This window comes from Nylanderia fulva, unplaced genomic scaffold (genome assembly GCF_048542155.1).
Source record: "Nylanderia fulva isolate GAGA-0341 unplaced genomic scaffold, ASM4854215v1 Scaffold25, whole genome shotgun sequence".
Classification (NCBI taxonomy): Eukaryota; Metazoa; Arthropoda; class Insecta; order Hymenoptera; family Formicidae; genus Nylanderia; species Nylanderia fulva.
In genome coordinates this window covers 2,492,708-2,510,171 of record NW_028190314.1, presented here as the reverse complement: position 1 = coordinate 2,510,171, position 17,464 = coordinate 2,492,708, and the positions used below count along the sequence as shown (strand labels likewise).

Sequence of the window (17,464 nt, the reverse complement as noted above, 5' to 3'; positions counted from 1 at the left end):
AATATCAACAAAAATAAAAAGATATTTTATAGTATACTGATAGATATATATATTCTTAATGTTATTATATTTTAAGTGCAATTAAAAATCAATTGTTTCATTGCAAAAAGATCATGTACAGAAACTAAAGAGACTAGCAATAAAAATAATTAAAAATTATATTTTACAATTATTAAAAATTTCGTACGTATTCATATTCATATTAATTATAATAATATTTTATATTAATTGCTAGTATGCTCTATGAAAAAAATACGAAACTGATGCAAAATAAATTTGAAAAAGTTATAATAAAAATCACAAAATATATGCTGGATTATCATATGATATATGATATCTAAAGATCTATTATTATAGAAATATTTTACTAGTTATAATTTCTAATAAATTTGAAATAAATTTTGTATAATATAGTAGTCGAAAAATCATAACAAATAGTTTAATGAATAAAGACATAGAAATGTTTCGGTTATCAAATTACGTATTTCGCAGATAAAAATATCGCAACTTCCTTCCATGATCGATAAAGATCTTCATAGATACATATAGTTTGACTTTATGTCTGATAATTAGGGTTAAATTATTGAGATTATTATATCAAAAAATAATATCGTCTGATGATTAAATTTGCCGAAGATTAAGCAGTGATTTCGTTTTTGTCATTCATGTATATTATATATGTATATATACTAAAGCACATTTATATGTAGTGGAGTGCTCAGGTGATGTATATATAAACCTACGAAAAGCTTAATTATTATCAGTACAACGTCTCATCATGTACGCATTATTTGCTTTCGTAGTCGCCTGCTTAGCAGTAGCTGCTCACGGTAAGAAAAAAAAATAAAAGTGAGAGAGAGAGAAAGAAAGAGGAGGGGGAAACAGACAGAAAAAGAGTAAGGGCAAATATAATTAATTTTATTAAATAAAATTATTCGAAAAATTTATTTAATCTTTTCGAGTTTTAAATTAAGAAAATTGACAAATAAACGGAATGTAATGATTAAAATAAAACCGCGAAATCTATATTTTAATCATTCATAATTATTCTTATTTAAAGAAAAGACATTATATTATATTTTATTAGAACGTTAGAATTGACGTGTAGGATCTTTTAAATTATTGTAATAATTGCCAAATAAAAATTGTTTAATGTTTAATGTTAGTATTGAGTATTTCTCATAAAATTTCGTATTCTTCTTATTGATACATATAAATGATGCAATAATTCAGTATATATCAGAATTAAATATATGTATGTATATATTTCAATTCTTCGATATTAAAGAAAAAATATATTGTATGCAAGAAATTTAATATTGTGTAACAATTTATGAATGAAGTGTACATGGTCAGTATTTGCAATACATCGTTGAAAATTTTTTATGGGTCTGCTTTATTAGACATGGGTTTCCAAAAGTCTGCTTTATTAGACATTTGATTCTATGTCACATATGTTTTCATATGATTACATAGGCTACCCAAATATTCATATTGTTGGTGGGGAAGATGCTCCGGAAGGCAAATATCCGTATCAAGTGTCATTGAGAAGATCAGGATCTCACAGTTGTGGTGGATCCATCGTCAGCAGCCGCACTGTTCTTACTGCCGCTCATTGTGTAGTAGAGTACGTATTTTTTATTTTTGTTTTATATTATATATACATATATATATATTTGTTTTTGTTATATTATAAGTTTATTTTTGTTTTATATTATTCATATATATACCGGTAATACGACGTAGGCTAGATTTTTAATGCCATACTAAAAGAGAAATATTTAGAAGCATATAAGCGAGAAACGATTAATAATGAAAATACATTTATTTAACAGTTTAGTCGGTAATTCCGCGGCTTTGAGACAGTTAACTATCCATGCCGGCACAAATCGTTTAAGCGAATCTGGTGTCGTTTATACAGCGGTCGAAGCCATCGCTCATGAGGATTTCGATTCTTTTGAACTAGTCAATGACGTTGGTTTACTTATTCTATCAACTACTATAGAATTTAAGCCATTGGTACAACCTATAGTACTTGCAACAAGTGACAACGCTCCCGCTGGTCATACCTGCACCTTAACTGGATGGGGAAGAACTTCGGTAAGTTTATCAAATAAAATAATTTATTTTATATAATTAAATTACACATATACACACAAAATTTTGATTTTATCTAATATTTATTGAACTAAATCTATTAAAAATTAAATACAGGAGTTTCTGTGTTGCTCAAAATAGTTATTAATATAGTTATTAATTTTAAAGTAGAAACAACAATAAAAAATAATTATATAAATATGATGGTTTTTTAAATAGGCCAACACACACACACACAGAGCCAAAGCACGAAAAATTAGTTATTCGGAACTGTATCTTTTGGTTTGAGATCACTAAGTTCCATATATAAATTAATCTCGAAACTTACATATGGAGAAATAGGCGCGAAAAATATAGGTCCGAAAAGTCGCTGAAGTGGAAATCGAACCCGCGTCTTTCACTTTCCGGGCGACTGCTCTTACCAACTAAGCTATTCAGACCCTTTCTGAAAAAAATAATTATATTATTTTATAGTTAATTAAGGTTTATAACAAGTGAAAAGTTTTTGACTAATAAATTTTTGAATAATAAATTGCATAAAAGAAATTATACATAATAATAATAATGCCAATATTAAAATAACTACAAATTTTGTAAAATTTTAAACTTTTGTTTTTAAACTTATAAAGAATTATATATTATAGTACACACAGATAAAACAAAACTATATTTATAAAATTTTACTATTCTACATGTAATTTTATAATCTATAATTTATTATTTAGGTTGGTGGCTTAGTTCCTAATAACTTACAACAAATCGAGTTGCTTGTTCACGATCAAGCTAAATGCAAAGAAGCCCACTCGAATGTACGGCCAACTCATATTTGTACGCTAACAAAAGCAGGCGAAGGCGCGTGCCATGTAAGTATACTGATCTTCTAAACATTTAATTATTTAATTATTTAATTAAAAGATCGTCTGTACGAGAGAGGGACATACAATAAATGAGAAAATATATTATCACAATAATTTATTTAATAGAGTATTCCAGAGTATTTTAGAAATCTATTGCATATAAAATACATTATAAATACTAAATTCAATTGCATAAACTTTCTCATGATATATTTTATATTATTTATTTCACAATTATTATAAATCTGTTTATTGACTTAAATATATTGAAAGTACAATAGATATTGTATAAATATATTGCTGTATAATGTCATGTTTTTAAATGTATGACATTAATCATGAATTATATATATAAAAGATTTAAATTGGATGAAATCTTTATTTAGGAAATAGTATTATCATCTGTATTAATTTTTCAGGGTGATTCCGGTAGTGCTCTTGTTGCTGATGGTGTTCAGATCGGTATTGTCTCTTTCGGCATACCATGCGCTCAAGGAGCTCCCGATGTATATACTAGAGTATCCGCTTTCCAAGATTGGTTAAAACAACATGTTGTTGGATAAAATAAAATAAGATATATCTTACTTATAAACATGTTGTATGTGTAATTAATATTTTTGTATAGCTTATAATTTTATCATAAAACTAATAGAGTAATGATTAATATAAATGTGATAATCATTACAATGTGATAACTATAAATGTGAAATTATGCAATGACCTAAATACAAATACATGTTTAATTAATAATCTACATATATATTTAATTTCTTATGATAAATAATAAATTATAATATCTATATAGATGACTTAAATAAAAGAAAATTTATTTGTGAATTGAAAGTTATTTATTTTCTAACTAAATTATACAATAATTATATATATATATATATATATATATATATATATATATCATACATATATACATATGTGCATATTTAAATTTTCAAATATACATAATACTCAATATTTAAATAAAATATTTATTTCTAATTCTTACAAGTAACTTTTTATATATTTAAATAGATAATAATTCCGTTGATGAGTAAAATTTTATTTCTTATTTGTTATTTGTATTTGCAAATTTGTTTAAGTCTAATCACGTTGTAATTAATGTTAAAGCTGAATTTCATTGTAGAATATGGCATTATCTTTCTAATGTTATCATAAGATGCAATCTAATCGATAAATTAACTGTATACCCATGTACTCTTTAGATAGTCTAGAAAAAACTTATAATGTCGATAAAAATTAACTTAATTAAAGTTCTCTAGTACTATTGTTTCAACCTATCTTACATAAGTTCGAAGTATAGACTAAAAATAAATATTGAGTGCATTTTATCATATATGATATCATAATGAGGAGAATTCCGAATCGTCACGAACACGTGATTCATATCTTGTTGCACAAACTTTAGAAACATATATAAACCCCTATGAATGCATCTTTGCTTCAGTCATTATCAATAAATCTACAATCAAAGATGCATACACTCGTTTGTCTTTTATTTGTCGCTTTGACATACGCCGTACAAGTACAAGGTAGGTAAATAATTCTAAAACATTAATCGGATTAATTGTTACTTAAAAAAAAGAAAAACAATTTGATTCTAAATTTATCAATAAATCTGTAATTTTTTTAAACAGAGAAAAATTTATTTAAATATAAAGTTTCTAAATATCAATTGTTAATATAATGTGCAATGTCATTTTTTTGATATTGTTATTAAAAGTATATATGTACAGTAAATATAAATACATTTTGTGATACTAAAATATAATGAATTTATTTTTGTTAAAAGGGGGTTTATCTCCTCGTATCGTCGGGGGCAGGGATGCTCCTGTTGGCAAATATCCATATCAAATATCATTCAGATATCTTGACTTACACGTGTGCGGTGGTTCTCTCATAAATTGTAAGAACGTTCTCATCGCAGCACATTGTGTTGAAGGGTACTTTAAACATTATTCAAATCTTTATTTTATTATATTATTGAAATTTAACTAATTTTTTAATATGTCAAATATTACGATATGCAAAATAATCAGCTTTTAAAAACAAAATTGTTTTGGCAAAATTTTAATTTTTTCTATTTATGTTGATTTTGAAAAAAATTATAAAAATTTTAAAATATTTTTTTTAATGTAGACCTAGAACTAAAATTACAAAATATATTATACATAATACATTATTCTAAATTATTTAAAATGAAATAATTGTAGTTTATATACAGAAATAATGATTTTTCAGAATTATAATACTTATACAGAGAATAACTGTAATATATGTATATTTTATTTTCTCTGTATTTTGACATTATCTTGCTTCTAATAAATAATATAATGTTACTCAAGAATTTTACCAACTTTCTTTTTATTAATAAAGTTTAATATTAATTAACCATAATATTATAATTGATTGTCACTTCTTATTATTATACGTATTTTTTGTCATTAGGGCAGAAAATCAATTACAATATTTATCGGTGCACGCCGGCACAAATTATTTGAACCAAACAGGATATTCTTATAAAGTAGCGAATATTACTATTAATGAAAATTGGGATAGAGCACAGCTTATTAATGACATCGCTCTAATTCATCTTGCAACTTGCATCAAATACAACGCAGTAGTGCAGCCGATAAAGCTTGCGACAAGTGATACAGGTCTTGAAAACAAACCTTGTACATTATCCGGATGGGGAACTACTAGGGTAATATTGAATTCTCATAATACATGGAATATCGCAAAAAAAACTCGTTATATATGTACTTATGTCAAATTAGATATCATATGTATACCTATAAAAGAGTCAGTATTATTAGATAATATAAAAATTTATTTATTTTTACGTATAATAAATCGCGAGAAAAAATTTTTGTCATACATTATTCGTTATTTGCTTTATATATTATTCTTGACAAATAACAATGAGTTTATCTTTTTAGTTGGGTGGCAATGTTCCGAATAGTTTGCAAGAAATTGATTTACTAATTTATCCTCAACAACAATGTAAGGCAGCACACCCAGGAATATTAAATAGCCATATTTGCACTTTGACTAGAGCAGGACAAGGAGCGTGCCATGTATGTCGTTGATGTAAAAAAATAACAATTTAGAAAAAAAGAAAATTTTAATATTAAACATCTAAGCACACACCAATTGCATTCTTTTCTAATAATAATTTAAAATCATTATTTACAATAATGAGCAATTTATTATTGTAATATTGATATCTCATAAATTACAACATTGTTCTAGGGTGATTCCGGTAGTCCTTTAGTGGTTAATGGAACTCAAGTTGGAATTGTTTCTTATGGTCGACCATGCGCGATTGGATATCCAGATGTATACACAAGGGTGTCCAGTTTTTTGTCTTGGATTATACAGAATATAAAATAGGATTTATTGTATTTGTTTATTAAAATGTCAATCTATTTATATATGAGTCATAATTTAGTTTTAAAATATGGTTTATATAAATTTATTTCTGAATAAGAAATGTACTACATTTTCTTGTCAATCAAATAAACTGTTACAAATATAATACGAGAGTAATTAATAAATCTATCAAAATGTCTTCATGTTTTTGATACAATGAAAACAACGTTTTCTATTTATAATAATTGTCTCTTTATTCACAATAATCTATTTTGTAATATAGGTTTATGATTGTAAAAGTCAAAATTTGTAAACCTTTATGATATTATACCTTTATGATATAGAATCTCAGATGAAGAAAAATCCTTTGACAAATAAATACAAATCATAATTAGTAGTATTAAATAATTTTTTTATTAATTGATTGAAAAAAGCACACTTACGTATTTATATCAAAAGTTAGTCGATTTTAAAAAGTTCTGTTATTCTAAAACAGTTCTTTTATATCCAATTTCATCAACGTCGGTTAATTTTAACCTCCGATTTAAACTATACCTTTGTTTCTGTTCAAGAACATATCTAAAGTTAATCAATGCAGAAGAAATTGGCCATAAGAGAACTGTTTTAAAATAATAGAACTTTTTAAAATCAACTAACTTTTGATCTAAATACGTAAGTAGGTGCTATTCTCAAATCAACTGCATGATAAAAAATTATTTAATACTTATAGTATTAAGTATATCCTCGCATTTTCTAAAAAGTTCTAATCGCAAACAGAAATGATGAGCAGAAAAAAAATATATATTTATATTTAAGATTTTTTTAATTTCAAAGAAGATATAACTCATGAAGTAACAGAGAAATATATACATATACATATATATATATAATTTTATTGTCGCTTGAGTTATATAAAACTTTTAACTCTGTACATACTTTTGATTAGTAACATTTGTCAATTATCAAAACCAGATGCCTAATCAAATTTATCTGATCCTTGCGTATCAATAACATTATGTGTGCATGTATTTTCATATTAATCAATTAGGTATGTGTATATTTATATAAAGTAGCTTTGTGTGTTTTCAATCGTAATTTGTATCGCAATGCATTCATTCTTTAGTTTCTTGATTATTTGCACAGCTGTGTTCGGTCATAGTAAGTAACAATATAGCTGGTAGTAAATAACATATTAGCCGTTATTATTTATGACATATTGCTATTTAATGGACAGCTTTATCAATTCCAAAATGAGTCTGCATGAAGGGCCTTTAAAATATCGTTATTGAACTTCGAAGTTCGAGCGTCTGCCGGTATGCGACTCATCTTCGAGATTAAAATTTCCAGTTCGAAATTTTGAGAACAATTTTTGGACTGTTCTGACATCTACAACATTTTCTTCTAATGTATTGCACAAATCTTTCGTAACCGCAGTTGCATTTTTTTCTCTCTTCACTCTTCTTAAATTTGTAGAGTATACATGCAATGTCTTAAATGAGCTATATCGACTTCATGTTTATGTGCAACGAATTGCATATAAACATGAAGTTATGTGAAACAAATATATATATATATATATATATATATATATATGTACATATCATACATACATGTATACCTATGTGCATATATAGATTTTCAAATATACATACCCTTCCAAAAAATAACTGGTACATCAATAATATATTGGTTGATATATTATTGAAGAACTATTATTATGTCAGTAATTTTTTCGTGTTTTTGTAGTTTTTTTTTGTACGTGTAATACTCAATATATATAATACTCAATATTTAAATAGAAATTTTATTCTATTAAAATATTTATTTCTAATTCTTACAAGTAACTTTTTATATATTTAAATAGATAATTATTCCGTTGATAAATAAAATTATTTTATTTTTTATTTGTATTTGCAAATTTGTTTAAATTTGATCACTTTGTAATTAATGTTAAAGCTGCAATTTATTGTAGAGTATGGCATTATCTTTCTATTGTTATCATAAGATGCAATATAATCGATAATTTAACTGTATACGCATGTACTCTTTAGATAGCCTCGAAACCTTATAATGTTGATAGAAATGAACTTAATTAAAGTTCTTCAGTACTATTGTCTTAATCTAGCTTACATAAGTTCGAAGTATAGACTAAAAATAAATATTGAGTGCATTCTATTATATGTGATATCGTAATGAGGAGAATTTCGTATCGTCACGAACACGTGATTCATATCTTGTTGCACATACTTTAGAAACATATATAAACCCCCATGAATGCATCTTTGCTTCAGTCAATATCAATAAATCTACAATCAAAGATGCATACACTCGTTTGTCTTTTATTTGTCGCCTTGACATGCGCCGTACAAGTACAAGGTGTGTAAATAATTATAAATATTAATAAGATTATCTGTTCTTGTATTTAAAAATAAAAGAAAGACAATTTGATTCAACATTTATCAATAAGTTTGTAATTTTTTTAAACAAAGAAAAATTTATTTAAATATAAAGTTTCTTAATATTAATTGTTAATATGATGTGCAATGTCATTTTTTTGATATTGTTATTAAAAGTATATATGTACAGTAATATAAATACATTTTGTGATACTAAAATATAAAGATTTTATTTTTGTTAAAAGGGGATTTATCTCCTCGTATCGTTGGGGGCAGGGATGCTCCTGTTGGCAAATATCCATATCAAATATCATTCAGATTTCTCAACTCACACTTGTGTGGTGGTTCTATCATAAATTGTAAGAACGTTCTCATCGCAGCACATTGTGTTGAAGGGTACTTTAAATATTATTCAAATCTTTATTTTATTCTTTAAATATTATTTAAATCTTTATATTATTGAAATTTAACTAATTTTTTAATATGTCAAATATTACGATATACAAAATAATCAGCTTTTAAAAACAAAATTTTGGCAAAATTTTAATTTTTTCTATTTATGATGGTTTCGAAAAAAATTATAGAAATTTTAAAATATTTTTTAATGTGGACGTAGAACTAAAATTACAAAATTTATATTATACATAATACATTATTTTGAATTATTTAAAATGAAATAATGATGATATATATAGAAAAATAATGATTCTAGAATTATATATTTACACTTAGAGAATAACTGTAATATACTCGTATGTATATTTTATTTCTTGTGTATTTTGACATTATCTTGCTTCTAATAAATAATATAATGTTACTCAAGAATTTTACTAACTTTCTTTTTATTTTAATAAAGTTTAATATTAATTAACCATAATATTATAATTGATTGTCACTTCTTATTATTATACGTATTTTTTGTCATTAGGGCAGAAAATCAGTTACAATATTTATCGGTGCACGCCGGCACAAATTATTTGAACCAAACAGGATATTCTTATAAAGTAGCGAATATTACGATTAATAAAGATTGGAATGGATTATTGCGTATTAATGACATCGCTCTAATTCATCTTGCAACTTGCATCAAATACAACGCAGTAGTGCAGCCGATAAAGCTTGCGACAAGTGATACAGGTCTTGAAAACAGGCTTTGTACATTATCTGGATGGGGAACTATTAGGGTAATATTGAATTCTCATAATGCATGGAATATCGCAAAAAAAAACTCGTTATATATGTACTTATGTCGAATTAGATATATTGTACATATGTATACCTATAAAAAAGTCAGTATTATTAGATAATATAAAAATTTGTTTATTTTTACGTATAATAAATCGCGAGAAAAAATTTTTGTCATACATTATTCGTTATTTGTTTTATATATTATTCTTGACAAATAACAATGAGTTTATCTTTTTAGTTGGGTGGCAATGTTCCGAATAGTTTGCAAGAAATTGATTTACTAATTTATCCTCAACAACAATGTAAGGCAGCACACCCAGGAATATTAAATAGCCATATTTGCACTTTGACTAGAGAAGGACAAGGAGCGTGCCATGTATGTCGTTGATGTAAAAAAAATAACAATTTAGAAAAAAAGAAAATTTTAATATTAAACATCTAATCACACACCAATTGCATTCTTTTTTAATAATAGTTTAAAATCATTATTTACAATAATAAGCAATTTATTATTGTAATATTGATATCTCATGAATTGCAACATTGTTTTAGGGTGATTCCGGTAGTCCTTTAGTGGTTAATGGAACTCAAGTTGGAATTGTTTCTTACGGTCGACCATGCGCGATTGGATATCCAGATGTATACACAAGAGTGTCCAGTTTTGTGCCTTGGATTATACAGAATTTGAAATAGGATATTTATTGAATTTGTTTATTAAAATGCCAATCAATTTATGTATGAGTCGTAATTTAGTTAAAATATAGTTTGTATAAGTTTATTTTTGAATAAGAAATGTACTATATTTTCTTATTAATCAAATAAATTGTTACAAGTAATACACGAGAACATAAATTGCAAAATAAAAACTTTTGTACTCGGCTCGAATTATTGTGTTACAATAAAAATAAAATATCGACGGCAATCGGAGCCTGTGCGGATGTCATGCACAAAATTAAAAAATTTAAATGAGATCTTAAGTAAAACTCATTTATTAAAATCTAAACGTTTTGACCCACTTCGGGTCTTCTTCAGTAGCTGCAAAATACAAAAAAAAAAATTTAATTTTGTGCATGACATCCGCACAGGCTCCGATTGCCGTCGATATTTTATTTTTATTATAAATTGCAAAGTTTACCAATATTATCCATGATTATTAATCCTATTTCATCACTACAAATTTTAAATGTTTTTAGAGTCATATTTTAGATTTATATATAAGTATAATATTTTTGTAATATTTTATACTCTTTATTTCTTATTTGAATAGAGCTGCCAGATTTTCACATTGTTGAATATGTTTCTATTATGTGTTAATCTTCCAATATTTAAATCTTTCAATATTTAATTTTCTATTGTTTCTTGATTTTTTAATTTCTAATATTATTAATCTATTGAATTTAATTATTCCAGCAATCAGATATATTTAATTAGTTCATATAATTTAGATTTACCGATCCTGAAGCTCTAAAAAACGTGATAGTGCTGGCACGAACTTTTTAAAAGCACCTGGTGATATTTACAATGTTGAGAACGTTATTATTCATCCTAATTTCAATATAACTTTAATCCGTTATGACATCGGTTTACTCCATCTGAAAACAGACATAGTATTCAATAATGTGGTGCAACCAATCCTTGTCGTAATCACAAATTCCGTTCTACAATAGTTGGTGATCCTTGTTTTTTGACTGGATAGGGAACACTCAAGGTAAGAAGCAATAAATTAAGTATAATCATCATCATGAAAGGTAATCAATCATTCAGATTTTCCTTCATATTATCAAGTATCAGATTATATCATTTGTCTTTAAATAATAATTTTTTTTATACACACTTTTTATACATCATCTTCAATTATTTTTAGTACGTAGGCAAAGTACCCGATAGACTTCAAAAAGTTGATTTAAAAGTTTATTCGCAAACAAAATTTCATTCTTGAATGTACGAGATAATCATATTTGCGCATTTTCAAAATATAGCCAGGGGGCAGGTATCTTTAATTTACAATTTTTCCTAACATTATCTATATATATATATATATATATATATAATATATTAATATCAAATTAATTGTAACGTTTTTTTAAGAGTATATAAATTAATCCAATGTCTTTTATTCGCTAGTAATTTATAATATAGGATAATAATCCATGATAATAAACTAATAACATTTTTTAAAGACGTTTAGGCCCGGTTCCACAAACGTCGGTTAATTAACTTTAACCTCTGATTAAATTATATCTACGTCTCTTCTTAAGTACGTATGTGAAAAGAGACAAAAATATAGTTTAACCGGAGGTTAAAGTTAACCGACGTTTGTGGAACCGGGCCTTAGTAATTTATTTTTCTTCCTGTTATTATTAAATCAGTAATTGTTTAATAACAAATATAGTTATAAATTTAAAGTGTAAGACAGGCAATAAGAGCCAAATCGCAGATGACAGTGCGTTATCCCAACGAAACTAAATTTTTTCGTTAGAATTAAATACTTGTGCACAAGGCACCAAATTTTACTTGGTCACGGCCAAGATTTAAAATTAGAATAATTTCTACAAGAGATTTTAATTCCATACATCCCCTGTTCCCCCCTAAGGAAATAAATGCGAGAGAAAAATATAGATCCGAAAGTCGCTGAATCGGGAACAAATATAGTTGTTTGATTCTTATCACTTATACAAGACGTTTTCACGACGAATTTATGTATTGTCAACACGATATGAAAATGGGACAAAAAATTTATAAGAATTGCTATTTTATATTAGCTTAGTACATATTTTATATGAAATGATATATCTCACATGTTTATTTTTGTAATATTTTAGTGATAAGAATTTATCACTTTATCGATACATCTTTTGTAAAAAGATAATTTTATTTTTATCTATATATAGATGTCTCGATTAAGTAATGATAAGTTAAATTAAAACCACATATGATTTGATAAAGCTATTATAAAACCAATTTATTTAAATTAATTAATGTATTTATATAAATATTACAGAATTTTAGGAATAATAGATACAATTGCATTGTAAAACAATACATTATTATAATTACTTTATGCGGTGACATACATTTAGAAGGCACTTTAGAGGTCCAGAAGCTATCACGAATTTAATATCTGAAAAAGTATTTTAATTAAGATATTAAAATTATACCAATTATTGTCTTAATATTATATATGTGTCAAAAATAACTTTTATATAATGCATTAAAATGCTGGACATTACATTTTTCTTTCTTAATAGTATTTTATGAATTATCGTCACATTTTAACGTCAACACACCCAGTAAGCAAGAAATATTTAATCAATATTTCAAAATGTTGATTTTATATCAATTTTCTAAACGTTATGATATAATGATTTATAAATACGTTTAAAATATTATTAATAAATATTTAAAAAAATATATTAACTGATGTTTTATAAATGTTTTGAAAATATTATTTAATAACATATTGCTCTCAAAATATTAATAAAATATTTTAAAAACGTTAATTTCGATATTACCGAAACCTCTAAATCGATGTCAAAGTTTGTTCATAATGATATTGCATACAACGTGAAAAACTACATACTTGACAACAATAATAATGTTAATAATCAAGAAAGGCAAATCTGAGCATACTTAATACATACAATGATAAATTTATTATAAAAGAAACACGACCTAGTATAGTCAAATTACATTTGATAAAGAACTTCAGTAAAAAACAAATAAACCGGAATTAATAAACTTCGTACGTTTCGGTCCTTTTTTGGACCATCTTCAGCGGCTTAATCGCAAATCTCAATAAAAATCAATATTAACAATAAAGTTGTCTACGTATCGATCAAGTTAAAGTCATGCAGATCAGTATACTCGTTAACAATGTTCCGTATGAAAGACATAATTTGGCAGCAATCCATTATTAACAAACTGTTAAGAAATAAATAAAGATACGGTAAATTAAATATTTAAGAATTTTAAAAATAATAAAAATAATAATGTTGTAGCAATGAATTTTTGCTTGACATCTTTATATTATGATTATATATGCGAAATTCGTAAATACAGTTTTATGATTCATATTTACAAATTAATTGCTATATATATGTGTTATTGCAGAATTTAATTGAAAATGGTATACTTATTATATTATTATGCGATTGTACTAAATATTGGTGTATGCTTTAAACTTTAAATTATTTATACAGCATTTATATAAATGACAACATTGCATACGTAATCGACAAGTCGCTCACATATTTTACACTGAATACCAAAGATAAACGTAACTTAAATATAGATACGTGTCAACTAATGATTTCATCGACATTGTAGGATACTTATATAAATTGAAGATAACATGTTCAATATGTCACATAATATTTATCACTATGAATGTTCTCGCTGGTCTCATAGTTGCGTGCCTGGCGTTCAACGCTTATGGTAAGTCTATTCATGTAAAATACTATTAAAGAAGAAAAAAAATATAATTTATTATATATTTTAATGAATTATACAAAATTGTTTTTATAATATTATTTTTATTATATGTTAATATTATACAATACAATATACGTAATATTTTCATCGCGCACATGACACGTTTCAAATGAATTATGAAAAACTATCTGTCTCATATAATCTCACTTATATAAATATTATTTCTCTTTGTATACTGAATTAATTTGTATATAATTCCTTTTTAATTTCCAATTTTAATGAATTTTTATATCACAACATTTAGATAGATTTGATAGATTATTTATTTTCAATCAGGTTTGCCACGTTCACAAATTATCGGCGGCAATGATGCTGTAGATGGTTTATATCCTTATCAGGTATCATTGAGAGATGCATTAAAAAACAACACATATTTTTGTAGTGGAGCTATAATTAGTGCACACTACGTTATCACCGCTGCGCAATGTCTTACTGAGTATGTGTGTATATATTTTTTTCAAAAAAATATTAAGATTTTAATTTCTTAATATTTAATTGCCCGATTTATATAATCGAATAAGAACCATGAAATTAATATAAATTTAATATCATTCAATAAATATAGCGAAAATTAACAAATCAGCGTTGCAACGCTGTTTGTAGAAATATAATAATGTATATAATTCTACTCGTGTATTTCCTCATCGTGTTATCAGTGATTGATGATAATAATATAGCGTTACACATAATAGTAGCAGAAAAATATTGTTTTTGAAGTTATCGGACAAAAAATTGCAATAAAACAATCCTTGTATTATATATATGTATTATATTTAATATTCTGTAAAAATTATTGAATATTGTGCTACTTTATATAATAAAAATGAATTTTATATTTAATTTAAAAATTTTATATCTGGAGAAGAAGAAGCTTTGAGAAATATTTATGTAATAATAATTTTTAGTACTTTCAGAAATGCAGTTTATTTAGTTTATACGCAATTAATATTATTTTACTTTCAAACATTTATATCGTTCAGATTAAATATGAAATTTAAAACATACCAAATAATATTTTTTTTAGGAGAAGTACGAATCCATACGATGTTAAAATCGCTGTTGGAAGCAATTACCTTGATACACCTTCCGTATTATATAGAGCAACAATCTTTATAGTACACGCTGGTTACAATAAATTGTTAAATATTAACGATATTGGTTTAATCTATGTATCAGATATTATCACATTTAATGAAAATATCCAACCGATTAATTTAGTAACTGCCGATCAGAATTATGACAACTATCCGCTTTTAATTACTGGCTGGGGAAAACTCTGGGTAAAAACTATAAAATATATTTTGTAAAATCTAAACTGTGTTCACACTTCAACGAATACAATTTTAATCTTGAGAATTTTTAAGAACAATATAATTTCTTTATTATTTTGATTTTAAATGCATTTATTTACTCTAAATAGAAATCAAGAAATAATTTTTTAAATAAGTATTAGAAGTTTATAATGTATAATTTGCTTCAAAATATATATATATATATATATATATATATATATATCAGATCTTGAATATAAAATCAAGAAGTTATTTTTTCTTATCTTCTATTTCTATAGCTAGTTTAATAAATTGATAAGTTATAATAATTAAAAAATACAACAATTTTATGTACTATTGTCAAAATAAAAAATTATAGATTATTACGAAATATAAATTGTAAAAGCAATGCTCTAAAATAAAAATTATAATAATAATCTGGCTTATATGTGTCAAATGAGAATTAAAAATAATTCATTTTAGATGGGAGGTCCGACTCCTAATCATTTGCAAGAGATTATAGTGAAAGGATACTCTCAAGAAGAATGCAGCAGTTTCAATAATATTAAGAAAACTCATATATGTACTTTTACAATGGAGGGTGAAGGAATATGCCACGTAAGTAATTGTATAAAATAAGCAATGTATGTGTGTAAGTTAAAATATCTTTATTTTATAATGTTGAACTATATATATATATATATATATATATATATATATATATGTATATATGAATATGTGAATGTATATATGAACTATATATATATATATGTGTGTACATATATATATAATAATTTAAATATAGCATAGTCTATGATATATATATATATATATATATATATATATATATATTTGTATGAATTGATATCAAAGAACAAAAATCTCAAAATTTTTGTTATTTAAATATTATTTTTCAGGACTTGTTGCTTCTAATAAATGTGGTTACTCTTTTTTATGAAAATAATTTTAATATTATATATTATATAATAGAAATTTGGTTATATTACACATTAGGTTATTAAAAAAAGTTAATAATATACATTCTTGAACAGAGCTTAACTAACATACGTATATTAAATATATTCTTTCAATAGGGCGATGCTGGCAGCCCACTCGTTGCCGATGGCGTTTTAGTTGGTCTCGTATCATACAGTTTTGGTCCATGTGGTGCAGGTTTTCCAGACGTGTCTACTAGAGTATTTCACTATAAATCATGGATTAACTTTCATACTTCTATAACATATTTCTGATTTACAATAAATGATATCTTATTAAAAATATATTTTTCAATAAAATATTATTTTCCAATATTATAATACATTTGCGATGTATATATATTTTTGTATGTGCATAATATTATCAAATTAATTAATCATTGATAAACATATTTGCGATAGGATGAACAGGTGTTCTTAACAAAAAATTTTATCGTTGATTAGGTGATAATTAGATTATTTTTTATGTTTTAGAGAATTGCATTTTATATTTTTATTATTTAGTATATACATGCATTCACAAATGCACAGGTTGTTTTTTGTACATTTAGACAATTATGGATTTATTTGTATTGTTACGGATTTATTGCAGCATATGTGTGTTTTTATAAATGATATTTAAATGAATTATACATATAATAATATGATCTGGCTGTACATTGAAAATGTTTGACGTATTAAATGATTATTTTTTAAAAAGATTTTTATGACAATTATGCAGTGCTTTTAAAATATTAAGAATTTATAAATGATTTGCATATGGTAGATGACTGATTATTAACAGT

General features: G+C 25.0%; 4 protein-coding genes across 4 annotated transcripts; all 4 read left to right on the top strand.

Annotated features, from left to right (window-relative positions):
* The first annotated feature begins 773 nt into the window (after positions 1 to 773).
* Positions 774 to 3,791, top strand: LOC146722976 (chymotrypsin-1-like). The gene is made up of 5 exons (XM_085483430.1): positions 774 to 830; positions 1,477 to 1,627; positions 1,836 to 2,100; positions 2,823 to 2,960; positions 3,374 to 3,791. Exons 1-5 carry the CDS (start codon positions 779 to 781, stop codon positions 3,515 to 3,517), a joined length of 750 nt encoding a protein of 249 aa, XP_085339556.1. The 5' UTR covers positions 774 to 778; the 3' UTR covers positions 3,518 to 3,791.
* Positions 3,792 to 4,361: 570 nt separating this feature from the next.
* LOC114940728 (chymotrypsin-1-like) lies at positions 4,362 to 6,504 on the top strand. The gene is made up of 5 exons (XM_029315476.2): positions 4,362 to 4,498; positions 4,759 to 4,909; positions 5,415 to 5,670; positions 5,906 to 6,043; positions 6,219 to 6,504. The coding sequence occupies exons 1-5, from the start codon at positions 4,393 to 4,395 to the stop codon at positions 6,357 to 6,359; spliced, it is 792 nt and encodes a 263-aa protein (XP_029171309.2). The 5' UTR covers positions 4,362 to 4,392; the 3' UTR covers positions 6,360 to 6,504.
* A 2,089-nt stretch (positions 6,505 to 8,593) lies between these two features.
* On the top strand, positions 8,594 to 10,676 carry LOC114940723 (chymotrypsin-1-like). Its single transcript, XM_029315467.2, has 5 exons — positions 8,594 to 8,714; positions 8,980 to 9,130; positions 9,663 to 9,918; positions 10,161 to 10,298; positions 10,475 to 10,676. Exons 1-5 carry the CDS (start codon positions 8,609 to 8,611, stop codon positions 10,613 to 10,615), a joined length of 792 nt encoding a protein of 263 aa, XP_029171300.2. The 5' UTR covers positions 8,594 to 8,608; the 3' UTR covers positions 10,616 to 10,676.
* A 3,621-nt stretch (positions 10,677 to 14,297) lies between these two features.
* Positions 14,298 to 16,994, top strand: LOC114940722 (chymotrypsin-2-like). Its single transcript, XM_085483433.1, has 5 exons — positions 14,298 to 14,356; positions 14,690 to 14,849; positions 15,438 to 15,693; positions 16,168 to 16,302; positions 16,779 to 16,994. The coding sequence occupies exons 1-5, from the start codon at positions 14,305 to 14,307 to the stop codon at positions 16,932 to 16,934; spliced, it is 759 nt and encodes a 252-aa protein (XP_085339559.1). The 5' UTR covers positions 14,298 to 14,304; the 3' UTR covers positions 16,935 to 16,994.
* Positions 16,995 to 17,464: the final 470 nt, after the last annotated feature.